Genomic DNA, 26,784 nt, shown 5'->3' on the forward strand with positions numbered 1-26,784 from the left:
TCAACTTTGTCATTTGAATTGGGGCAAATTGAAAAATAAATACTAATCATGAAATTTGGTCAAATTCTAGTACGTCCCACAATTTTGAAAATTGTTAGAAAAAATGCATAAAGTTTGAATTTATTCTCAATGATCATTTGGTGATATTTCTTGGTGAAACATTATGTAATATGAAACTCGAAAAAGCATACATGGGTGTCACCGTTGATGAATTAAACAATGTTGTTTATTCATAGAGTAACTTATGTCATTTGGTTAAAAATATAAACCATATATTACACGCGTAAACTCAAATTTTCACCATGAAATAATTGAAAAAATAAATCCATACTTTGACTATCAAACCAATATTTGATTAAATTGTTTAAAAAAAATGCGATTCACCTTTTGAATTATAGTACTACCTCATTATTAATTTGTACAAATTCCAAACTCGTAAAATTGTGTCCACTAGATATGGCAAAACGCTAAACGCCTAATATATTTCATGCATGCCATGAAGCTTTTCATATCTCAAATTCAATTAATCCTTCCATCACCCATTCCATTCCCATTCGAATTAACCCGTATTGAAGAGAATACCAAAAAATATCTTCTTATTCATATCATTTATAATATTTTATCTGATACAGACATACACTTACCTAAAAAAAATACACGTGCAACACGTTGACTATTATGCAGCAATTCCTTCCTTAACTGTATGATTTTTTATTCGGACCAATTCTAAGCTAATCTAAGAATATTAGTGGCATCTTAATCATCCAACTAAGCAACATCAACCAATCAGCATCCTTATCACATCCTAATCATCCTCAATTTTATAATATATCAACTTCCTAATAAGGCTATTATTTTTAGAATTTTTTATTTTACTACGATTAATTAATGTTACTTATAGAGTTATAGATTTAATAATGTACAACATATGTTTTCATCATATATTCATATCCCTACAAATCAAAATAACAATGCAACGCAATGCTATTGATTACAATGATTTTTATTATAGGAAAAAAAATTCTGTTTTTGAAAATAAAACCATTGTTTTAGAATATGGAGAGTACATATATAGTATTGATTAAATAATAAATTATTTCTGTTATGTTAGGCATGAGGTTCATGCACCACGTGTATTTTGTGATATCGTGACAAAAAAATGAGGTTATTTCATATATCTGGGATTGACGCAAGGTTGACGAAGTTGTAGTCTAGTTGTGCCATGTGAACCCAAAACCAATTATAAAACAAATTATTTACTCTAATTTAATAAAAAAAAATCAGATGTAAAATTTGATAAAATGAAATACTACGAAGTTTAACATATTCGCAATTATCCGATTACAAAATATATCAGACAAACATATTTTACGGTGATGACACATTGAGCAGATAATATATTGCAAAATTGATGAAGATTCCTAATATAAAGATTAGTTGTATCAAATAAATACAATTTTATGTATTCGGACTTTGTAACTGAATTTTAAAGAAGTCCGAAATATAATGACGTGTTTTGTAATAAATAGAGGAGTGGTAATGGTATGTGCATCGTTGGCGTCTATAAATAAGGTTAGAGAATGTGGACCTCTCATCGCCTCTTTATATCCTACCAAAACTGAATATACAGAAACCGCAAATATATCAAAAGCACGGTGGAGACGCCGGCATTCACGAGAGAGAAGATGGGCGGTTGGGCTATTGCGGTGCACGGCGGCGCTGGTGTGGATCCTAACCTCCCTATTCAACGTCAAGAAGAGGCCAGGCAACTCCTCACTCGTTGCCTTAACATCGGCATCTCCGCCCTCCGCTCCTCTCTCTCTCCAATTGATGTCGTCGAGCTCGTCGTACGTTTTTTCCATTCTTCTTCTCATTCAATAATTAATTAATTAACATGCATGTTTTGATTTTGATTTTGATTTTGATTTTGATTTTGATTTTGATTTGGGCGTGTAGATTCGAGAATTAGAGAGTGATCCCCTGTTTAATTCTGGCCGTGGATCCGCGCTCACGGCGAAAGGGACGGTGGAGATGGAGGCCAGCATCATGGACGGGGTCGGGCGCCGCTGCGGTGCCGTCTCCGGCGTCACCACCGTCAAGAATCCCATCTCTCTCGCCCGTCTCGTCATGGACAAATCGCCGCATTCCTATCTTGCTTTCTCCGGCGCCGAGGAATTCGCCAAACAACAGGTAATTATGATCAGACCAAAGGTTTAGATTCGAATTATAACCACAAAAACGTAATATTAGGAATTTGTGGCAACTATTATTGGGAAGTGCATTTTAGTAGTCTATTTTCTCTTCTCGGCCACCTTTTGTTATCTGAAGTATACTTATCAGTTCTATAGAAATAGGCCATATTCCATATCCATTTATGGAAACTTTTTTCTCATCTTTTTCCTTTATCATTTATGGGCTCCACAATCTATTACACAATTTCAACTATGTTTTCTCCTTTTATCTTACTTTACCAATTCACATTAAAACTCATGTTGATCCCAAATGACATATTTCTATGGGAAAGAGGGAGTAAAATATATCTATGCTCCAATAAATTGCTGTTCCATTTGTCCTATTCCCAAAATCTAAAAGTGCATGCACCGCTTGTTTCTTTCTTTTTCGATTTAATTTGGTGTTTTTGGATTTATTTTAGGGCGTGGAGATGGTTGACAATGACTACTTCATCACCGAGGACAACCTCGGAATGCTCAAATTGGCCAAAGAAGCCAACTCCATCATAGTATGTCCCAGATTCTAACTCAAAACTCTTGATTTAGATTGAATAAATTGAAAAGATATTAAATGTGCACTGATTTGATAGCCTTCACATTTTTCATGACTAATATATACATTGACAGTTCGATTACCGGATCCCTCTAACCGGGTCGGACATCTGCGAAAAGGCGGAGGACGCTCCGCCGCTGATGATGAACGGCCTCCCGATCAGCGTGTACGCCCAGGAGACGGTGGGGTGCGTGGTGGTGGACGGGCAGGGGCGGTGCGCGGCCGGGACGTCCACGGGCGGGCTGATGAACAAGATGTCGGGCCGTATCGGGGACTCCCCGATAATCGGGTCGGGCACGTACGCGTGCGACGTGTGTGCGGTGTCGTGCACGGGCGAGGGCGAGGCCATCATACGCGGCACCCTGGCGCGTGACGTAGCGGCCGTGATGGAGTACAAGGGCTTGGGGCTGCAGGAGGCGGTGGACTTCGTGATCGAGCGGCGGCTCGATGGCGGTGGCCAGGCCGGGCTCATCGCGGTGTCGAGCAAAGGGGAGGTGGTGTGTGGGTTCAATTCGGTTGGGATGTTTAGGGGCTGTGCTACTGAAGATGGCTTCATGGAAGTTGGGATTTGGGATTAGTACATAAATATTTTATAGTCTCATTTAGTAGTAGTATTGCTATTGCTATTGCTAATTTGCTATGTTGTGTTTTCCTAAAAAATAAATTGCCTAGATTCCTAAATTTTGGAAGGGTTAGGTACGAAACATTTTGTATGTGTTGCAACAGGCCAGGGTATCACTTGTTTGCCTAAATGTTTTGAATACATCTTTCTTTCTATTTGGTTTTAGAAACATATACTCATATCTCTTTTTTTGCTTAGCTTGTATTCTGAATTTTGGTTACTTGGTGGCAAGTTGGATGTTGGTACTATAATTATACTTATAAAAAATTGAAATATGAATATCATATGCCTTAATTATGGAATAGTAAATCCGAAATATTTTTTTAACTAAAGAAATAGTATAGATTATAAAAATACTTTTAATTTTAATTGGATTATTGGGGAGGATCCGTTAAGGTCATATGGGCTAAGTATTTAGTGGGCCTATAGAAATTAAATGCTTTCGGATTTAGAGTTTTGACTTTTGAATATGGTTAGAAATGGAATTGTAAATAGTACTCATATTACGAACCCAAAGTCCACATCGGTCGTAAGAGTAACCGGTGTGAGGTTTCATGGAGAGCCCAAGCGGCTCGAAGTCATGGTCGGGGAAAGAAGTCATCGTGACCAACGAGTACGTTTGTGGCCGACTCGGAGTGGTGGCCGGGCGGCAAAGAACTCGTTGTGACCAACAAGAACTCGGAGTGGTGGCCTTGCAAAGAACCAACCTTGATCAACGAGGACATTGCCCTTAAGATGGGTTGATTGTTACGGACTCAATGTCCCACATCGGCCGTAAAAGTAACTGACGTGGGGTTTATAGATTAAATGAACTTTTTCTCATAACAGGCTAGTCTTTTGGGATAGTTATCATGTTTCCATGTAACATATGCGATGCTATGATGAATAGGGGTGGGTAGGTACGGTATACCTTACCGAAACCACCATACCGTATACCTTACCGTAAATTCGGTATGCGAAAAAATCATACCTTTATCTTACCAAAATTTTCGGTATACCGAACTTCGGTATACCTTATTTTCGGTATGGAGAATTTTTAAACTGATATCGTACCTCATTTTTGGTATGCCGTACCAAAGTTCGGTATACCATACTTTTGCGGTATACCTTACTTTCAATATCAATGAAAATTGAATATTTGAGTTTTTAGAATACTATTTATATTTTATAGTAATTTAAATAATATACGGGGTATTAAATACTAGTATATTTTATTCATATTATATTATATTTCACAATAAATTTTATAATTTAAAAATATATAAAATACTTTATATATTATTATATTCATATTTTACGGTATATACCTTAAATTACGGTATATATCGAATTTCGGTATGTCGCGGTATATAAAAATTCATACATTTACCTTACCGAAATATTTCGGTATGGTATCATACCGTACCGAAAAATCACGGTATACCGAAAATTCGGTATTTTCGGTATTTTTTCGGTTCGATAAGGCCGATATTTCGGCATTTCGGTATTTTTCCCCAGCCCTAATGATGAAAGGCAATTTATTTGGTAATTTGTAATAAGTTTCTCCTCCAATTAATAACTTTGGAATTTGAGTCACATCTGCAACCACAAATATAAATGAAGAATCATTGTTTATCCAAATGAAAAACAACCACTACAACATGTACGATATGTCTTTAGTTGAGCATATAAAAATATTACTCCATTTAAATACGTTTTATTAATGGGGATATAGATTGGATCAGCTCATCGAGTTAAAATTACCCTTTTCTTGAGCAATCGAGTTATTTTTTCTGTCTATGAAATGGGATAGAATTAATTGTTGATACCATTTGCCTAACAAGAAAGGAGTACATATTATATGAACTAATCATAAAAAATTTGTTTTCTTGAAACCATTACATCATCTAAAATAGTGGAAAAATATGTACTGGTTCTAAACAATAATTAACACAAATGATCATGATAAGAATGGATCGCTTTTGTTTGGTTCACCACAATTAGTTAAAGCCTTAAACTGTTGGCAATTGAAAATAAAAAATAATATATAACTGTCCCACATCAGTGTCAAGAGAAAACTGAAACTAGTATATAAATCTCATGGGTCACTCCTCCTATCACCAATTGATTTTAGGATGGAACTCATGGATTTCTATCATGGTATCAGGGCGGGTCACCGATTGTGGACTAAAATTAACTGACCCAGCAGTATATCTGGGCTGAAATCGAAAAAAACGACTGACCCAGGCTGAAATCGAAAAAAATGACTGACCCTTGAAGGGTTTGAGGAAAATAACATATGAAAATAAAAAAAATGACATATAACTATAAATCTCATGAGACAGTTTTAAGATGAAACTCATGGATTTCTATCATTAACTAAATTAAAATTAGGCCACAACATTTTTTTCTTGTCGTGGCCGACTTTATTTCTGATTTGATATTGACTACTCCATTAGAAATATCAAGTAGTACTAATTAAAAAGGAGTATATTTTTAATTTCTCAGCAAAACTCATGTTCATAATCGTGCTTTTAGCCGTTTTTTCCCAATTAGATTAAATAGTTAAATAATAATGGGTCCCATGTGTCACTCTTATGCAATAACTTTTCCTTCACATGGTGCGACTTAAACCACGTTATTCACGATTTAAGTTTGTGATATCATAGTAATTAAAAAGAGACTCCTATATGCTTCACTTTAACGAAATAAATTGCATTCAATTCTTATTTACCAAATTTATAACCAAATAACTCGAAAAGGAAATGATAATCAATATATGCATTAGACATGGATTATTCAACTTTTGTATTAAACGCAATCTATGGCTTTTTTTAATAAGAAAGATATGACACCATACGATTCAGAGAATGTAACTTCTTAATATTTAAGATCTCAAAGATGACGTGGAAAATGAGAGGTGAATAATAGAAATTTATATCATCTCAAGGTAAATGAACATAATAAATTTGACTACTCATTAAGCATGAAATGTCAGGAATGACATGAATACTAATAGGATCCTACAAAAATATTACTACTGCTATAATTATTTAGTGGATAACAACTACACAATGTGGATGATTGAATCTAGAGAATGAACCGTCAAGATTAAACCACACGAATTTCAACTTTGTTCATAAAAATGTCAATCGAGATTAAAGTATATGAATGTCAACTTGTTACATATCAATTGAGATTAAATGACACATTGTGTTAATATTATCTGTTATCTATTAACATCAGATCTGGAATGACCTAAAATTATACTCTATTCAATTCCATTTTAATAGAGTCATTTTTCTATTTCAATAAGTTCCAAGATAATTGAGTCATTTCTATATTTGACAAAAAGTAACTCTCTCTTTTACTTTATTTTATCTTCATCTCTCTTTCTTTATTCACCATCCATTTAACACATTATTTTTAAACTTCGTGCCAAAAAATTATCTCTATTAACAAGGAACGAAGGGAGTACTACTGCTACTACTATTTTTATTAGAAAAGATATTATCATTTGATTACATCTCTCTATGATCATATCTATTAAAACTTAGGTAATAAATATTGCTATAAAATATAATTATTCATGTATAAATGACATTATCAGTATTAATATTATTATTCATGTTATTAGGAGAAAAAAGTTATTGTTCATTTTAAAAATAAGCAATTATTATTCATGTTAATATATGATTGTAAAATGATTTGTTTTTCTTCAATTTCTTTATATACTCCCATTTATTTAGATGTAAGAGTAATTAGGAGTAAAAAAATTGCATATTTTGTTGTTATAGACGGATACTAGTGAAATTTTAACTGAGTTATCCTCATCCCATTAGTGATAATTGAGTGGAGGTGATGGAGCTATCAATCAATCACATTGGAGAGAGGGGAAGAGCATTGGGATCATGAAACAGAGTGATTAGTAGCTGGCAAAATTAGTTGACAAAACTAAAGGCACGAAGCGGTTAGGCCAAAGCAACTAAACGACAAATCACAACGCTTGGGTCCCACTCAACAAACTTGTGACAGGAGATCCGATCCGCCTACTACTTGCTCCGGATCCGAGTTCTTCGTGGGTCAGCCTTACCCGTATTTTACGGGTTATCATTAACCCCATTATCACATCCAAGTCTTGGGGCATCCCTAGTGGGGCTGACGGCGAACGATGGCACATCTATCGTCCGCGCCCTATGCTTCGTCCACGAACGATAGTCCTTCGACTAGGCGGACGATGGAACGCGTTTTCCTTTTTTTTTTATTTTTTAAAATTCTTCAAAATTTATTATATATATACACCACAACTCTACTTTTCCATTCACTCCACTCTTCCATACACTATAAAATGAATCCCGGTGATTAACCAAGTCCGAATAGTCCGATGTTCAGTGGTGGTGCACGGTGGCAGGGTACAGACCCTGATGAATACCAACCATGTGACTCCAACACCCAGTACGATCCCGATTTCAGTACGGATTCGTACGAGCTGTCAGACATGGAGCAGTCTCCCACTGGCGCCGCCGCCGCCTCGGGCTCCGCCACCAAGAAGAAGTGGAACTGGCAAAGGGCCCAGAAGTTGCCGGTTCCGGAGAAGAATGAAGAGTTCGCCCCAGGGAAGACGAACTACAACTCGGATGAAACCATCGTCTTGACCCTGTGTTGGATTGATATTTCAGAGGACCCGGTGTTTGCCAACAATCAAAAGCAAATAGCGTACTGAGAGCGCATCGCTGATCGCTACAACGAGGCCAAGCCACCGGCCGCCTACAAGCGCCATAGGGAGCAGCTCCGCAAGCACTGGAATCAGGTGAAGAAGCAGGTCAATTTTTTCTCGTCGGAGTATGAGAAGTGCTTGAGGGAGCAGGGTAGCGGCGAGAGTTTTACGGATGTGCGCGATAGAGCGCATGCGTGGTACATTTCATTGTACGGAGATTTCAAGCATTACAACTCCTGGCTCCTCTTGAAGGACAAGCAGAAGTTCTAAGGAGAGATTCTGCCCCTATCGGCTGCAGCAAAGAGGACGAAGAACACCGCCGCCGATGATTATACGAGCAGCAACAGCGGCGCACCTCCGATGAACCTCAACCAGTCGATGTACGAGGGTGAGAGTTCCGGCACACCAATGTCCTCCCGGCGTCCCATTGGAAGCAAGGCTGCCAAGAACAAGGGCAGGGCGAAGGCGACATCCTCACAGGCCCCTGGCCCCGACCCCGATCGGGACCTCTACCCCGGCCCCGACTTCGGCAGCGGGACATGGCTACGTGGAGTTGGAGGCGGCCGCCAACCGGAGGACGTTGTAGTGCGAGGACCCGAGCAAAGCCGAATACCTCTAATGGATGATCGATGATCTGCGCCGCAAGCTGGGAATGAACTAATAATGAAGGATTTAGTTAACTTGTTTTTTATTTCTAACTCTTGTAACTTTTTTTTACTTAGTAATTTAGGAATTGCCTTTAATCGTAATGTTTTTTTTGTTTATAATTTTGCATGACATATTTGAAAATATAAAAAAATTAATTAACAAAATAGTAGTGAAAACTATAGGGCGGACTTTAGGGCGTCCTACTGCAGGTGGAAGGGTAGGAGGATAGAATGATGATGTAGCGGAGCATAAGGCTCCCTTTAGGGCGTCCTAGTGCAGGTGGAAGGGTAGGAGGATAGAATGATGATGTAGCGGAGCATAAGGCGCCCTTTAGGGCGCCCCATTGTGGATGCTCTTACGTGTTGTTTCATCCACTTCAAATTTCATTTAAGCCTGCAATTTTTAATACTCACTCCGTCCCCAAAGAATATGCACTTTGGGTTCTACACGGGTTTTAATATAAAATTGGTGAAGTAAGAGAGATGTAGAGAGAAAAAATAATTAAAGTATTATTAGTGGGAAATGAGTCAAAACTTATTAGAGAGAAAAAGTTTCCAAAATTGAAAAATGCATATTCTTATGGGACGGACTAAAATGAAAAAAATACATATTCTTGTGAAACGGAGGGAGTATCATGCAGAGACATAATCGGATCACAAAAAAGAAAAAAATATGACAATTTTATCTCGGTCTGTAGCTTAATTTGCTTATAAATTTAAAACAACGTTAGTGCTCTAAATAAGAGATAACATGATTTTGAGAATCATACTGTTTAATTTACATTACTAATATGACCGTAGCCGTCAATTTATATACTCCCTTCGCCACTAATACAATGCATAATTTGATTAGGTATGAGTTTTAAGAAATATAGTGGAAAAAGTTAATGAAACATAGTCCTACTTTTATGTGAGTACTTTATAACAAAAATATGAGTGTGATAAAATTAGCGTAATGTGGGACCATTAATAAAAATAGTAAAAAAATAAATGTGACATTTATTAATTGGCGGATGAAAATGAAAAATATGACGACGAGAGAGTAGATGCAAATCTAAATGTTTTAAAATCACATAGTCATTACTCAATACATGAAAATTTCTAAAATTAAGGTCTCGGTTCTCTCTTTCGACTAAAATTTCCTCTATTAACAGTCAACCCATTCTAATATCATGATCAAAGTCCACTAATTTTCTTATATTTATTTGTTTCAATTTGCCAATAGAAAATTCTTTTAAAAGCATGGTTAAATACTTATGTACAATACCTAATTTTGGATTACTTTTTAGAAGTACATAACTTATTCCAGAGCAACCTTTTAAAAAATAGACTATGGTTGATGAAAATTTATATTTCAACAAAATATTATTTGTGTATAGAGTAATATTATTGTTTCATTTTGTAATTTACTATGTGTGCACACATTGGCATGATTATATATTTGTCTGCACTCAATGCATTACTATGTAGTAATTTAATTTGATTATCACATTATGTGCATCATCAGTAATGTTTGTAACATTGAATGTTAAAAAATATATATATTCAATTAGAGTTTTCCTATCATTCCGATGAGGTGTGTGATTTTGCAATGACGAATGCATAGTTTGGTTCGGTGGCGTAATATTAATTTGTCAAGATACTGATTTGTACGAGATTAATTAACTGATCGATCAAATTAGTTTTGTTAAGGGGATAGCCTCATAAATCAAGACTAATCATGTGCGTTACTATTCCGAGATTATCCCATCTACATAGTTGAACAATATTCACAAAACTTAGTACTTTAATTCAGTGGCGGACCCAGGATTTTAACAATGGGGGTCCAAATTAGTACTCCGTTTTATCTTTTCCGTCTATAAAAAATAGTCTGTCTTATCTTTTCATTTTCATCCGTCCACCTAAATAGTCTCATTTTATGAAATAGTAGGTATTAGACAATGAACTACTGTCCACCAAAATAGTCTCATCTTATGAAGTAAGTATTAGATAATGAACTAGATATGAAGCTCTGTTATACTAAAAACCCATAACTTTGTTTCCAAATTACTACTCCGTCTTATCTTTTCCATCCATTAAAAAAAGTCTCATCTTTCCATTTTCATCCGTCCGTCAAAATTGTCTCATCTTATGAACTATAAGTACTATAATGAAGAACTACCTTCCACCAAAATAGTATCATCTAATGAACTAGATATGAAAATGTGTTATACTATGACCAACTGAGCAAGCAAATGAAATGAATATATAATGGATCATACGCATATATAATATATAATCGAAATGCAAATAATTGGGGGTCCCATCCTATAACGTATGTCCGCCTCTGCTCTAATTAGTTTATAAAATCTAACACCAAACAATAATATTCTAGCTAGTCATTTTGGACGGTATCATTCACAACACACTCTATATATCTTCTTCGACAATTTTGCTAAAGATGCTTTCACCATTTGTTACTTTATGGGTAAAAGCTATTTACTTCTTGCTTTGTTCTTTTCTTATCCATGAGTGAAACAATAAAGCTGGGATATTTGAATAAAAGGTTAAATTTATCACTCTTGCTCTAAAATTTACTGTTTTCTTTAACTCTCAAATTACTTTATCATGATGAGTTACGAAACGCACCTACTAATAAATATTACTCCCTTCGTCCTATAATATATGAAACACACTTACACTTTCCTTTTTAGTTTGTTCCACAAAAGATATTACATTTCTCTTTTTTTTTAAACTCTCTTTCATATTAATATAAATATATTATTTTCTCTCTTCATCTAACATACAAAATATCTTCTCAAATCTCGTGTCATTACTCAAGTGTGTCATTTATTATAGGACGGATGGAGTAGTATATTTTAAGTCGTTTTAAATAATTATACAGATATTGGAATTATATGGCAAATTGCAAATGTTAGTGGATAAAATGATTTGAGGTTTCCTTTTATTTAATAATAATGGTCATTTTACTATAAGTTGCATTAATGCATGGGTAAAATGTATTTTTATTGGTTGTTTACAATAATACTCCATAATAGAATTTGACAATTTGTAAACTTTTAAGATTGTTGAATTCTTCTCAACACACACACACACACACCCCTATATGGCCATACATATATGTAATGTATATATCTGTGTATACGCACATTATTTATTGTGAGTCTGCGACAAAAGCCTTACATGAACTGAAATTATTTATTACTCCCAAAATGCAGAGAATAATCATTGAAAATTAAACACACAGTTTCTACATCTACAAGATGAAAAAATAAGAGGGATGCTAAATTGTCTTAATGTGGCTGGCTATAAATAGTTAATTTAGTCCATTTAATGTATAAAAAATTAGAATTACCGATATAAACTTATATGTGTGTGAATGGACTTGTGAGTTGATACTTATCTTTGAATTCCATTACGTAAAACACATTAATATCACGAATTACTGTATACGTTGAGCAACAATCAAGAAATGACAGTAGTAATAAGTTGAGCAAAAACTACGAAAGAGCAACACTAACATGTTGAGCAAAACATAGAATGAAGATGATATAAAAGTAGAATCAAGTAGTATTAAACCAAAAATTTGAAAAAAAATCAATTTTTTTATTATTTAATTAATTTATGGTTGGCCATAATGTGGCCGCATGACATTATTCAAATTCCTCGCTTGTACAGTGTACTTGCATGAGAAAAAGTATGTATTCCGATTACAATTGAGATAATTTTTTAATTGGTTAGGTAACCATTGAATCCAGAGCCGCATTAAGAAAATTTTCAGACCTCTATACCTAGCCTAACGATAGTGTGTGCGCTTTTTTATATATGTTGGGCTATAATAAGAATTGCTACTTTTGATTAAAATAGGAAACGGAAACAAATAAAGCAAAAATGAAAGTACTTCGTGTGGTTCAGTTTTCCGTAGATCCGTATGAACTGTTAAAAATAATCGGGTCATAACAATAATTAAAAGACAATTTGGCAAAACCATGTGCTCTAGACTTGCATAAGAGCATTTGCAATGGGCGGACGATGGCACGCCCGATGGCGCGCATCGTCCGCGCCATCCATCGTCCGCACCCATTGTGGGTGCGCGTCATAGGGCGCGGACGATAGTCGCGCCCTATACTTCGATCGCGGATGATAGCGCGGACAATGGAGGTCGCGGACGATCGACCGTGGACGATGGCACGGTGTTGGGTAGATATATCGGAAGATCCGATATTCACGAACAACTAGTGACAGATCGCGTACTGGGAACGCATCGCGGACCTCTACAATTCGGTCAAGCCGCCGACCGCGTACAAGCGCAAGCGTGAGCAACTCCGCAAGCACTGGGATCAAGTCAAGAAGCAAGTGAACTTGTACGCGGCGGAGTTCGAGAAGTTCACGCGGTCACAGGTGAGCGGCGAGAGCGCGAGCGACGTGCGCATTAAAGCGATGTTGTCGTACAGGTCGATGTTCGGCGATTTCAAGCACGAGGCCATCTAGGCGCTCTTGAGGAAGAAGCAGAAGTTCCAAGGTGGAATTCTGCACACTGGTGCGCCGAAGAGGACGAAGGTCACCGAAGTTGGTGACTACACGAGCAGCGGCAGCGGCAGTCACCCGGTTGACCTCAACCGGACGTACGTGGATGAAGGGAGTTCCGGCACACCGGTGTCCTTCCTGCGTCCTCCCGGCGTCAAGGCTGCGAAGGCCAAGGGAAGGCGACCGCGACCTCATCGTCGACCGCTGCAACCCAAGCTCCGGTCCCGGTAGAGCTCCCGACCCAGACGGCCACCGCGTTTGAGTCGTTAGCAACAACGTCGATGGCAAGGACAATGTTGCAGACGCACAGGGCCCTCAAGAAGTGTACCGACCCCGACGAAGTCGAATATCTCCGGGCGTTACTCGATGTGCTGCGTCGGAAGTTGGGAATTGGTCCGACTTAGTTTTTTTTTTATTAGTTCAATGATGTAACTTTTTTTTATTAAAATTTCGTCGTTTGTTATTTAGACTGTTTTTTATTTACTCGTTACTTGTTATTTGAAAACAGTTAAATTAATTAAACAAAACAATAAAATGATGATGTGGTGCCCTATGGGGCGCACTTTAGGGCGCGCCTTAGGGCGCCCCACTGCAGGTGGGGAGGTAGGAGGATAAAACTGCTGACGTGGCGCGCCATAGGGCGCGCCTTAGGGCGCCCCATTGCTAATGCTCTAAAGAAGCTTTCCAAACGTCGGATTCCTATTGCTAATTAAAGAATAATTTAAAAAAAATAACGTTGAAAGAAAAAAATTGTTAGGAAATTTGAAGTATATTTATGGGCTTTAGAACGTCCACAATGGGGCACCCTATAGCCCGTACTATATGGCACCCTGTTCTCCGCCACATCAGCATTTTATCCTCCATCCTATTCACCTGCAGTGGGACGCACTATAATCCACCATATAATTTTAACTACTATTTTGTACTTATTTGTTTTTATTTTTTATGTTTGCAAATATATCAATTAGCAAGAATAAATATAAAAACACCACATATTAAAGGCAAATCCTATTGTCAGTATTTATTTTTTATTTTTTCTATTTTATGGTTGCAAATTTGGAAAATCGTCGAAATTCATTATTGAATTTAGAGAGAAATTGAGATGGGGAAGAGAGTGGAGTGAAAAGTGTGAAATGAAGTTAAAAAATTGGTGATATACATAGAAGAAAATATAAAAAAAAGAAGATTGTGCATCGTCCGGACCTATCCTCCTTACCCCCGCAATGGGGCGGAGGATAGGCCAGAGGATGCAAAATATGGTTCATCATCCGCGGAGGATGCATAGGGCGCGGAGGATGGAAATCGCATAGGGCGTGGAGCTACAGTGAAGGACGATGGGGCGGATGATGCATAAGCCGGGCTATCGTCCGCTCCACTATGGATGCTCTTATAAAAATAAGTTGTTTTATACTCCTATGATATAGTATCCCACAAATCACACATATACGAAGAGAAAGGCGTAAACCAATATATGACAATACTGTTTTCGTTTACTCCATATTAACATTATTTATTTTATTATGTATATTTATTTTGATTCTAATAAATCCAAATTACACATCACTAAATTTTAAAATTTCATAAAATCAAAATTTCAATTTTTAACTATAACTTCAAACAATGAATGAAATAATAAAATAAACTTGAATTTTTTTTTAATATTTTGCAAAATTAATGGTATTAAGAGTAGTAGGAGTAATATTTATTGAGTTATAAGAATCAAACTAAATACTATACTTTAAAAACATAAAATAAATAATGCTGAGATATGTAACATAATGGAGTATTTCTGTATCACTCTTTATTTTCATTTGGAAGTGTTACATGTCTTAAAATATTTCTGCTGCTCATGTATGTATAATCCCAGCTAAATTAGTTTATTGCCAACGATAAGCAAGATTTGTGTAAAATTGAGCTAATGATGAGTTGGAATGAAATTTCAAGGAAATGAACCAAACTTCAAATACCTATAAATAATGTTATATTTAAAGTCTTGTTTCAGAGATAATATTATAATTGATTCAAATTAAGTACTTAGAAAAAAGAATTAGAGAAAGGATTTAGAAGAATGAGAGACTCGTGTGAAGGAGCAGTGATCACGTGCTGGATACGCATGAATTAGCAAGGAATGCACGTGTGAGGTACGGGGAAGAGACATTTATGGGTGAGGAATGGTCGTCGGTAGCACGTGACTATGACAATGAAGATAGAGATACAGCTGTAACCGACTAGTAACGGCCGCTCAACTTCTGTTTTACTTCATTAAATAAGGCAGCTTGTATTCAATGTATCAAATAATACTCCTGTTTTATTTGAATTGATAAATATCCAGTTTAATCCGTGATTTTATGTAGTACTAGTAAGGGCATCATTAACCCCGTCCCCATTTCCGGCCCCAAGTCCTCTCCACGTCATCATTCCTCTACAGTTGCGGCCCAGACCCCAACTGCTGTAACCCTGCAGGTTGCGGCCAGGGCCGCAACTAATAAATGACACTATTCACAACTCCAACCTATTTAACTCGTAAACGCAATTCGTTGAACAATTGAAACCGGGAAAATGCATTGTTCATTAGAAATTAACATTATAATACTAGACGAAGCAAATTTGAAATACAAGAAACCCGGGCCACGACTACTACTTCTTCATTTGGGCGCGAAGGTAGGCGATCATCTCACGGTGCAACTCGATCTCCTCGTCCGACATCTTCGATGTATCCCTCGATGTCAACTCCGTCAGCTGGCTCATCCGCCATGTAATATTCATCTCCGACAAAGTGTCGGCCATCTTATCCAGAGACAGATTGGTCGGCGGTGGCACCATAGCGGAGTTGCTCGCAGCTGCCTTCCCCTTTGCTTTCCTCTTGGTAGCCTTTGTTCCTATCGGGCGGCTCTGAATGCTAGGAGAGGAGCAGAAGACATCGTCGTCCGTCACGTTGAGGTCGATCGCCGGACCTCCTTCGCTCGAAGAGTAGTTTCCGGAGGCGGAAACTTTGGTTCTCTTCGCCGCACCTGTTGTCGCCGGCTCGGCACCGCTAGTGTACTTCGGGCTCTTCTCGACGAGCTTCCAAACTTCGAAGTACTTGAAGGTCTTCTTCCCGTCAGTGAAGAACGCATCCTTCGCCTTCTCGACGAGGTCCGCCTCGTTGTGCCCGCTCGGCCACATACGGACTACGTTGGCCCACTTTCCGTTCCACTTGCTCATATCCGCCTGGACCCGGCCCCAATGCTTGCGCAGCTTCACGTAGCTACGCTCGATCGACCCTTTCGGACGGCCAGCGTTATATTTCTGCGCAATCCGCTCCCAAAAAGCCTTGCCGGTCTGCTGGTTGCCGATGATAGGATCCTCGGCGACATCGATGTAGTTCCTCGCAAGCCACAATGTCTCGTGCGGAGTGTACTTCTTCGGCCCATCCTCCTTCCCGACCTTCTCCTTTCCCCGCTCTTGAGCGGGCTCCATCTCACTGAGCTCGAACTCTTCGGTGTTGACCGGCGATGTAATGTCGACGTTGCTACCGACTCCCAGACTAGGTTGTATCTGCGATGGTTGCGACGACGGTATGTACCAATTGTTCGAGTTAACGAACTCCTCCATCTCACGTTGATCGCCGTTGAACCAATCCATTGGCGCCGAAACAAAGGGTATAATAGAGTATTGAAATGGAACGCGGGATTGAAATGGATGGAATGCAAGCTCGTATTTATAGACATCGAATTAAAAAAAAATTAGATTTGCGGCCCGGCCCGAAGAGCGTGTAACGCTGGGCCGGGACGCGGGACATGCGGCCCGTCACCGTGCAACCCCGTCCCGGGCCGGGACGCGGGACGCTCCCCAGGCCGGGAACGCGGCCCTGGGACGGGCCTGAGCCGTGCCGTCCTTCCGTGTAATGCATGGGACGGGCCGGGACTCACGATTTGCGGCCCGGCCCATGGCGTTACAGATGCTCTAATAATCCCCTCCACGTTCGAATATTTTGTTTAAAAATTTACTAACGATATGAGTCATTTTAAATGTAAATATGAATTTTTCAGCATGCATTGGTTAGAAAATGAGAAATTGGGATTCGACTTGAAATCTCTAATCATGTAAAAGAAGGATGATGTTAAACACTTAAACTAGATCGTGTTTTGCCAAACAAGACAATTGATCTTATTCTTATTAATTGTAAAAGTGTTACTATGTTATTGCAATATCGAATAGAGTAATTTTATGAGAGATAAATAACACTGATAAGAAGATGACACATTTTCTTTTACTGTTCGTCGAATTAATTTAAGATGATTCATTATTAAAAGTAAAAACTGTGTTTTATTTTTTCCTCTCTCTTATTTTATTTCTCTTCACCTAACATATAAAATAAAATTGCATAAAATCTCGTGCTACCTAAAAAAGAGGTCATTTTCCTTGACACGGAGTAACATTTTTCTCAATACATCCTTTTTTATAGTATAAATGAAAAAATCATGACAGAAATTTTTCGATACAAACTTGGTGAAGACTCATTAAGTGAAACGATAACTATCAACTTGTTGACAAAAAAATTAAATTATATCACATGCATCCGGAACAACACTTTAAGTTAAAACACATTCATAAGCAAAATAATACTCCCTCCATACCCACAAGAATATGCACTCTTTCATTTTTAGTCCGTCCCACAAGAATATACACTTTCCAATATTGGAAACTTTTTTCTCTCTAATGAGGTGAGATCTATTCCCCACTAACAATACTTTAATTATTTTTTTTCTCTACATCTATCTTACTTTACCAATTTTGCATTAAAACTCGTACCGAACCCAAAGTGCATATTTTTTGGGGACGGATGGAGTAGTAAAATTTAAGAAGCAAATAACGAAATTTAACTGATTAATTAGCCCAACATTATCAAACAATTTATCTTTTTCATAAGTTTTTTTACTCAATCCTTTATAATCTATTCAAATCAACACTCATCAAAAAACTAAATTGACATCTCTACCACTGAATACTGTAATTTCTTTTTTTGTACCATGAGAGAATAAGATGGCGGTCCTGAAAAAAAAACATATATATATATATATATATATAAAACAAATAAAAAGCTAAAATAGAGAGGAGACAACTTATATAGTTGAGTTGCATTCTTTTTTTAATTGTTCTTTGTAATTATGTTATTTTTGTACGATGAAAATATTCCAACAATTTAATCTCTTAACTTTGTCTTTATTTATTTTTATTTTTATTTTTTATTCATTTCATTTGATTTCCTAGTTTTATTTAGGTTCAAGGTTAAGGGTTAGGGTTAGCTTGTGAGTAAATTAAGAATGAAAAGGAGCAGTAAGAGAGAGAGCGGCACGTGGAGAGGGACACAGTGGCGGTTAGGTTGTGTCAGCCACACTACACTACTCCTTTCACTCTCTATTTTGTCGTTTCTCTTTTCTCCCAACAAAATGAAAATAATGGTGTCCAGGCTGGCCTCGGTCAAACCTCGACTTATATTAACTTCCAAAACGGTCGGTGATTTGACACCCCTTCCTCTTTTTTTATTCATCATCAATGTTTCACAAAACGTGGTCAGGTAGGTTCCGACGACTCCTCCGCTAACTGACGCGTGTCCTCTCCCAGCTGTTACTACCTTTCCCCTTCAACCGCCCTTCTATACTCTCTTTCTCTATATAACATTAACAACATCCTCTAATCATTCTTTGTATTTATATTTCAGTCTTCTAATCACCATCACTCTTACCTACTACCATCATATCGGACTATTTTAATCTTCCCATTTATTTCCAGGATAATCGTCTTTCCAAACTAAAAAATACTCCCTCCGTCCCGCACTACTTGCACCTTTCCTTTTGGGCACGGAGATTAAGGAATTAGTGATAGAAAAAGTCAACAATTACGGCTGTAGGTATAAATTGTTACTAAAAATGGAAAGAGTGCAAATAACTTGGGACGCCCAGAAAGGAAATAAGTGCAAGTAGTGCGGGACGGAGGGAGTAGTACGATGTCAGATAATAATATGTCGAAAAATGTACTATAAATAATCAGAAAATGTTTTAAAAAAAATCATGTCTCTTAATCTCCACTGTAATTAATAAATCAAATTAAATAGTTCACTGCCCCCAAAAATAGTCATATTTGTATTTTAATTTGTTTAACACAATTAATTCTCTTTTATTTTGAGAAAAAATTTCAACACATACTACTACTACTACATTATTAATGATATAATTAATTTTTCTAAAACTCATGTTAATTTAAAAATATCGAATTATAAGAAAGTAAAATGATAAGTACAAAACACTAAATCCGATGCACACACGAGCCGCGTCTCGTCGCCGGATTGTTTTTAATAATTCAAATTCCATAAATCAAGGTTTTCTTTGGCGTTTATCTTTTTTAAATATGGTTTAACGGCGGTTAACATTATCTCATTAAAAGGTAAAAAAAAAAAAGAGTGATAACAATAATTAATACTAGAACAAATATTTAATCTATCCCACGCGTCATCCCTATCTTCCTTTCCCCTCACTATAAATACCATTTCTCGTTTCACTTCCATCATGACATAAGCGAGGCTTTGCCTCTGTTACACTCTCCTCACACACAATATAACCGTATCTCTATTCTCAAATCTGTATCTACATCTTCAATTTTTGGGGATATTCAAATACAGAGAAGAGAAATGGATCGGATCAAAGGCCCTTGGAGCCCCGAGGAGGACGATCTGCTGCAGAGACTGGTGGAGAAGCACGGCGCCAGAAATTGGTCGCTGATCAGTAAATCAATCCCCGGAAGATCGGGGAAATCGTGCCGGCTGCGGTGGTGCAACCAGCTCTCGCCGCAGGTGGAGCACCGCGCCTTCACGGCGGAGGAGGACGACACCATAATCAAGGCGCACGCTAAATTCGGGAACAAATGGGCGACCATAGCCCGATTCCTCTCGGGTCGGACCGACAACGCCATCAAAAACCACTGGAACTCGACGCTCAAGCGCAAGTGCTTCTCCATGCCGGAGGAGCTCGCTGAATTCGACCCGGAGGCTCAACACCGCCATAAGCGATCCGCAAGCTCCGGCCCGATCTGCTCCGGATTCTGCTTCAACCCGGGCAGTCCGTCCGGGTCGGACGATTCGGGTCATTCCACTCACCATGTGTACCGGCCCGTGGCCCGACCCGCACATATCGTAACCTCTCTCAGCCTATCCTTGCCCGGAACCGATCCCGTACCTGAACCGGTGGCGGATCCGGTTAGTCAGGTTCAATCGGCGGTGGAGAAGCAGTTTTTCAGCGCGGAATTTCTGGGGGTGATGCAGGAGATTGTGAGGAAGGAGGTGAGGAATTACATGGCGGGGATGGAGATGGGGCAGAAGTGATGCGATGGTTAATGGCGTGATTAAGCGGATGGGGATGAGCAATGTTGATTGATTTGAATCGGAAAGGAGGGAAAATGTTGTTAATTTCGATGTTTTTAGGTTTTTAATAAATTGGGGATAAATGTACAGATGATGAGGGAAGAAAGAATGAAAATCAAAGAAAAAGAGTAGCCTTGAACGTGATGGCCTTTTTCATGTTTTCCTTGATGATCTTCCTTAATTAGTTAATTAACTCGATAATTGTGTTAACTTTATTATCCATATTTTGAATTCGATCCCTTTGCTCAGCTCTGCTTCCCAGGTTACACCTCATTTATCAATCGCAGTGTTACACCTTCTACCAAACCAGGTTGTTCTTGAAGAACTTCTCCATATCCGGTTTCAGAGTATATTTGTGTGGTTCAATCCACCTTTCCATTTGACCTCTACGCCAAACTTCGAGATTTGTGCATTATCCCTTTCGAAGTAGGCTTGGAGCATATATCAAGTAGTAAACAAACATTACTACGGTTTGCAACAACCCAACTTTCAAAGATTTTGAAAATCCTTTTTGTATCATCCGTCAAATAAGTTATGTGGATTTAGTTATCTAAGAGTTGGATCAACTCAATACCTCGGGGAGTAGAAGATGGACCGATTCTAAGACTTCAGATATAACCTTTCAATTGTCTTTTTATTCTTTGAGATCCATTAGAAATGCAATTGAAAGGGAAATATGTTAGTAGAACAAAGACGAAGAATTAAATAAGTGTAGATGAATGTGCGCTAAGTATGTAAATTCATAGGGAAAAGAGAATTTAGAAATTAAAAATCAAACTAGTCCTAAAGTTGTTAGCCAGAGAATTTTTGAATAATTTTAATATAATATATTTAAAAAATTTAAAATAAATAATCGCCATATTGCGGTGGCGGTGTGTGCGTTGTACTATGTTGCAGTGTCATGCTTTGGCTCTAAGAGTATCCGCATGGTTCTCTCCGTCCGTGCCGCTGGCGAGGCAACACCGTGTCCACTGCTGTGCTCTTGACGCTGGCACGGCGCTGCTTGATGCATCGAGCACGTCCGTGCCACTGAGCAGACGACGTGGCGCGTTTCTATTCGCCAACGGATTAGCCGTTGGATTTTCTATTTTTTTTAAACCGAAAATAATACCAAAAATTATAAAAAAATCGGATTCCCAAAAATATTGCCGTTTTATTACCATTTTTTTGAATTTTTTTAAAATTATTTTAATCCCAAAATCGTCTATAAATACATACATTCATCATCCATTTTTCACATCAAATTATCTTTCACTCATATTTTTTCATACAACTCATCTACATCTTCCTATCTCACTCAAACCCTCTCTAAAAATTCAAAAATGGATTTCACCGATATTATTGTGGAAGCGGAACGCGAAGAACAAGAATACTATGAACAATATCATGCCGCATGTGAAGCCTATGTCGCCGCCGCTACCCCCCCTCCTCCTCGACCAACTAGATCAAATTGTCGCTACATCCCTCGTGACTGGGAGGGAGCCAACGAAAGGCTCGTTGCCGACTATTTTTCCGACCAGCCGCGATTTTCAGAAGATTACTTTCGGTGCCATTTTCGCATGTCAAAACGGTTGTTTATGCGTATTGTCAACACATTGTCCGCCCGTGCTGAATACTTTCAATCAGGTTGAGACGCAATCGGTCGGCAAAGTCTCTCGGTGTTGTAGAACTGTACTTGTGCCCTCCGACAACTTGCTACTGGGCAAACGGCTGACTTCTTCAACTAGTATTTGCATGTGGGTGACCCACCACCGAAGATTGTCAACGGTTGCTTCATCTTCACGAAATAGTCCACGCTTTTCCCAGTATGCTTGGCAGCATTGACTGCATGCATTGGAAGTGGAAGAATTGCCCGAATGCTTGGAGGGAGCATAGAAGAATATTTGCATTGTTCATTTTTCCCATTCCGTATTTTTAATCAAATTACCCTAAATTCGGGGGTACTTCATATTTAACTAGAAAGGAAGCCATCGAGTCTTTTAACATGACACCAATTGTGCATTAGTTTCAATGGTTTCGTCTCTAAACTGTTCGAGAAGTTCCACACAGCACAATATTAATTCGCCACAAATGGAAGAAATTACGAGTGAGAGAAAGGAGAATATAGTGTAGATGTGTTAAAAATGATGTAGGTTAATAGGATTATTTCTAGAAGAGAAAATGAATAAAAAAATATACTCCATTGAAAAGGAAATATGGAGAAGATCATTGACCAACAGCTAGAAACCAATATTTAAATTTAATTTTTTAAAAATGATTTCAACTTAAAAAAAACAGGCTTTTAAAGCCCAGTCGCAGCACCTGCTGATTGGGCGAAGATTGGACGGGCCGTGGTGTGCTTTTACACTCTAAGCACACCGTGCATGCACACACTCAGTGTAGTGCGTAAATGTTATGCATCGGTGTTGCTCTTAGGATGTGTGGGTGGGGAGAGAGGGGATATGTTGCAACACAAGCATATGATAGACAAGAGACGCAATCATTTAGAATAGAAGACAACAATTAGAGAGAGCTATACAACAAGGTGGTACATAAATAGCAAGGTGTGCATCTTTAGATCCCACATGCTTTCCTTACCAACAGCTATTACCTCTGACCACATTCTTCAATTTTCTTTGTCCTTCACTGCATTATCAATGCCATCCGCCTTCTCATAATTCGAGTCAAAGAACTCACGTTGATTGCTCTGGAGGAACCTGCTTTGCAACACAAACAATTCTAGTTTAAGTTGCAAACATAACCTAAACAGGATGCGCTAAGAAGCACACTCATGCCAGCTGGAAGCATACATCAAGATTAAAATCTCCTACTGTTGGTCTTGATTCAAGAAACTACAAAAAATCTTCAGTTAGAAGGTTATGCAACAAACAACAAATCCTATGTGCATTTTTGCATTTATAAATTTAACACTAAACATGAAATAGAGCACAGATCTTTCAAAACTTATCTCTTTAGCTCAATAACTATGAACCTATTTTCGAGGTCAATTAGACAAATATATTAAGGTCAGAGACCGAGGTTCGATCCCTACATCCTCCCACCCCCGACTCATAGATATATAAAAATATAAACAGAGACAAAATCAAGTTATGACTGCAGGTTTGGTAGGGAAGAACAAGCTATTCCAAGCTTAAAATACAAGATCGTAAGACCTGAGGAATTCCAGCAATCTTTGCTGCAGCTCTGACAGTGTCTCCATTTCAATATGCACACATGAGAGCATCTCGGGTAGTTTAACTGTAGTGAGAAACATTGTTTATGTAAGAGCAACAAACCAAGAACAAAACTTTAGGGAAGTTTTCTTAAATCAGATTATCCAGATAAGTAGAGTCCAGTCTAACCAAAGAGTCTTAACAAATGTTCAGCTCCATATACACCCGAAGGAGAGACATTATTAGCAATCACTTCTTTGTACTGCTGTCGTTCTTCTTTGTAGAGGAGCATTGCAGGTAATGCTTTGTCAAAGTAACAGCGCAGTCCATCTACAATCTCTTTAACAGTCTCCACTATCCTTCACTCACCAAAATCACAAAAACTGTTAATTAAGAATCTACCTTGGCGTCACCAGAAACTAGTATTATTAGACTGCAAAACCACTTCATTTTATTCGAATATGATGTCCATAAACAGGAAGTTCGATGAAATTGATGACAAGTGCAACATGTAATAGATGTCACTGATTTCAGAATATAAAGTTAATTAGAAAGAAAAATAATTGGGTGTGTATAGATTATAATAGCGAAAAAGCACAAATTACAACATAGATTAAGCGTACAAATCCCACACATGATATTGCAAAAAACAAGATATGGAATATGGGCTTACATGCCATCTTTCTTCACCTGGTAATCGAAATACTTGTTCAGTATCTCACATGCACTAGGATTGCGCGGAAGTTTGACTAGCTGCATAAAAGGGTTTACAGTTGAAAAGCATTTCCAACTGGCACATATTAACTAGCATACAAGGAAACTATATATTCATAAAATAGATTCCATAATGTTTGCAGCACAATTTACCTGGCCAAGATGAGTTATAGACTCATGATCGTCAACCAGTTGTTTCTTCAAAATAGATGGAATTTGGAGATTTACATGTTTTTCTGATGGAACAAAACTCTCTTCCTACCAAGCAAAACAACATACAACTTCACTGAACCCTTCAACTAACTAAAACCAAAGGCTTTCTCCCTGAAACACAAAATTAACACTAACCAACTAGTTATCAAGTCGTATTATACATACAACCAATTTGTACCTTTTTGACAATTTCAAGTTTCCGCTTCCTGCCTCTGACCCCTGTGATCGCATTGCAATCAAGATTTCAGCGCTGAGTTTGTAAACATAATTTGGATTTGAAATTTCATTGTGCCAATGGAAAGGAGAAACCAACTTAACACACACATTTATGGGCCTTAGAAATAAGGTACAAATTGGTTACTCCTGGATATAGAAAGGATAGACACAACAATCATATAATTCATTACTTCAACTGGAGTGAGCATGGAAGAAAGACTCTGAACTGCTTAACATGGAAGTTTCTGTAAGAGTTTAAAAGAAAATTTGGTTGATGATGACTTATAACTTTAAGGCCACCCTGCTTTAGTTGTCAATCAGTCGTTTCATTGGGAAGTTTAAATTGCTAATGATCCACAAAATGACATGTGAAGCTAAATTCTTTAGTTGGAGAAAACATATACTACTGTATTAGGTGCTAGATTTGATGTCAAGGATATCAAATATGTTAATTAAAACACAGATGTCGCAAGCAAATAATTATCCATTAGAAAGAGCGGCAACAAGCTAACCAGTAGAACTTTTAATTTTATCAAGTGATGGACGTCCAAGCTTCGTATTCTTCTCCAGAGAATGCTTTGCCTTTAGTTCCTCTTTCTTTTGAATATTCACCTCAGTATGTTTTAGCATGTCTTCGACACCCTTCCATTCATCCCAACTGTAGTGTTGCAACGGAAAAGTTGAGTAACACCCACGAACTCCAATCAAGAGTCAATAGATTCAGAAAACAATACACAGACACTTGGAATATTGATCTAGAGAAATAGTAGTAACTTCCAAATACGCCGTGTTTTCCTCAAATGCATCAAGCTTCCATGAAAGCAAAGCATCGAAAGATTATCAGTACAGAGACTAATTTGGAAGTATATGATAACTTGGACAGTCGGAAGTAAAATGCACTTATGATCGACACGAGTTTGCTGAAAAAGCCTGTGCTAATCGAGAGTGAAAAGCAATAATTCACCAAAAGGATAGTTTAATCAAACAAAAATCCCAAATTCCCGAACTTCACGAAATAAATTAATACTAGTCTTCAATGGATACATTAGTCGGAATCCAGAAAATTCAGGTCATCGGAATGTAACAGATTACGTGCACTCACGTTTTTTTCCATCCCTGGACAATTAAAACATAAGGAACACACAGTTAAACCTTGCAAAATATTAGCCAATAAAACTACATGTTGATCATATATTGCAGCAACTGAATTGGCCAACTATAACTCATTTTTAGAGTGCAAAAGAAATAGCTACACAGCTGAAGCAGAAATTAGACGAATATACTTACAGGATAATGAACATAATACCTCCATCCCCCAGAGCACGATTCAACTCTTTGCACCTTGTGAAGCATAACGCACACAACACAAGGAATTAGGTAATCAATTACTGAAAATCATCCACTGAAGCAAATACAGTACTATATAGGAATCAAAGTTGAGTAGAAATCAAATTGGGGATTAAAGCTCCAAAAAGTGTATTTGATGAATACTAAGAGACAATTAAAAGAAAAACCTTTCATTTGAATAATGTAGTTAGGGTTTTCAGTGAAGAAATGAAGAAGGATAATACCTTGGCGTCGTAGAGGCAGGGGCCGTGAAAAGCGAGGACGCGTTCACCTTCTTGGAAAGTGCTTGAATCAACGGCTTCGTCTCTCATCGGGCTATCGGTGACGCTGCTGGTGGTGCCACCTCCGTCGTCGCAGCCGCCGGAGATCGGCGTGGAGCTGCTCATTTTTTTTAATTATGTCACAATAGGAGAGGACAGTATTTTGTGATTATATTTATGGAATGAATTAATTATTTATTTGTGTCG

The 26,784-nt window shown here is 37.8% G+C and overlaps 2 protein-coding genes and 1 pseudogene across 2 annotated transcripts; 2 read left to right on the top strand and 1 right to left on the bottom strand.

The window, feature by feature from the left end:
* The first annotated feature begins 1,582 nt into the window (after positions 1–1,582).
* Positions 1,583–3,571, top strand: LOC121802980 (probable isoaspartyl peptidase/L-asparaginase 2). Its single transcript, XM_042202678.1, has 4 exons — positions 1,583–1,847; positions 1,957–2,190; positions 2,654–2,740; positions 2,859–3,571. The coding sequence occupies exons 1-4, from the start codon at positions 1,686–1,688 to the stop codon at positions 3,360–3,362; spliced, it is 987 nt and encodes a 328-aa protein (XP_042058612.1). The 5' UTR covers positions 1,583–1,685; the 3' UTR covers positions 3,363–3,571.
* Positions 3,572–19,818: 16,247 nt separating this feature from the next.
* Positions 19,819–20,911, top strand: LOC121802728 (annotated as a pseudogene).
* A 2,224-nt stretch (positions 20,912–23,135) lies between these two features.
* Positions 23,136–26,746, bottom strand: LOC121805315 (protein MRG1-like). The gene is made up of 10 exons (XM_042205121.1): positions 26,542–26,746; positions 26,258–26,311; positions 26,073–26,086; positions 25,483–25,628; positions 24,933–24,973; positions 24,695–24,799; positions 24,501–24,580; positions 24,017–24,186; positions 23,828–23,912; positions 23,136–23,371 (listed from the first exon to the last, which is right to left on the bottom strand). Exons 1-10 carry the CDS (start codon positions 26,701–26,703, stop codon positions 23,281–23,283), a joined length of 948 nt encoding a protein of 315 aa, XP_042061055.1. The 5' UTR covers positions 26,704–26,746; the 3' UTR covers positions 23,136–23,280.
* Between the last annotated feature and the right edge of the window lie 38 nt (positions 26,747–26,784).

This window comes from Salvia splendens, chromosome 5 (assembly GCF_004379255.2).
Source record: "Salvia splendens isolate huo1 chromosome 5, SspV2, whole genome shotgun sequence".
Taxonomy (NCBI): Eukaryota; Viridiplantae; Streptophyta; class Magnoliopsida; order Lamiales; family Lamiaceae; genus Salvia; species Salvia splendens.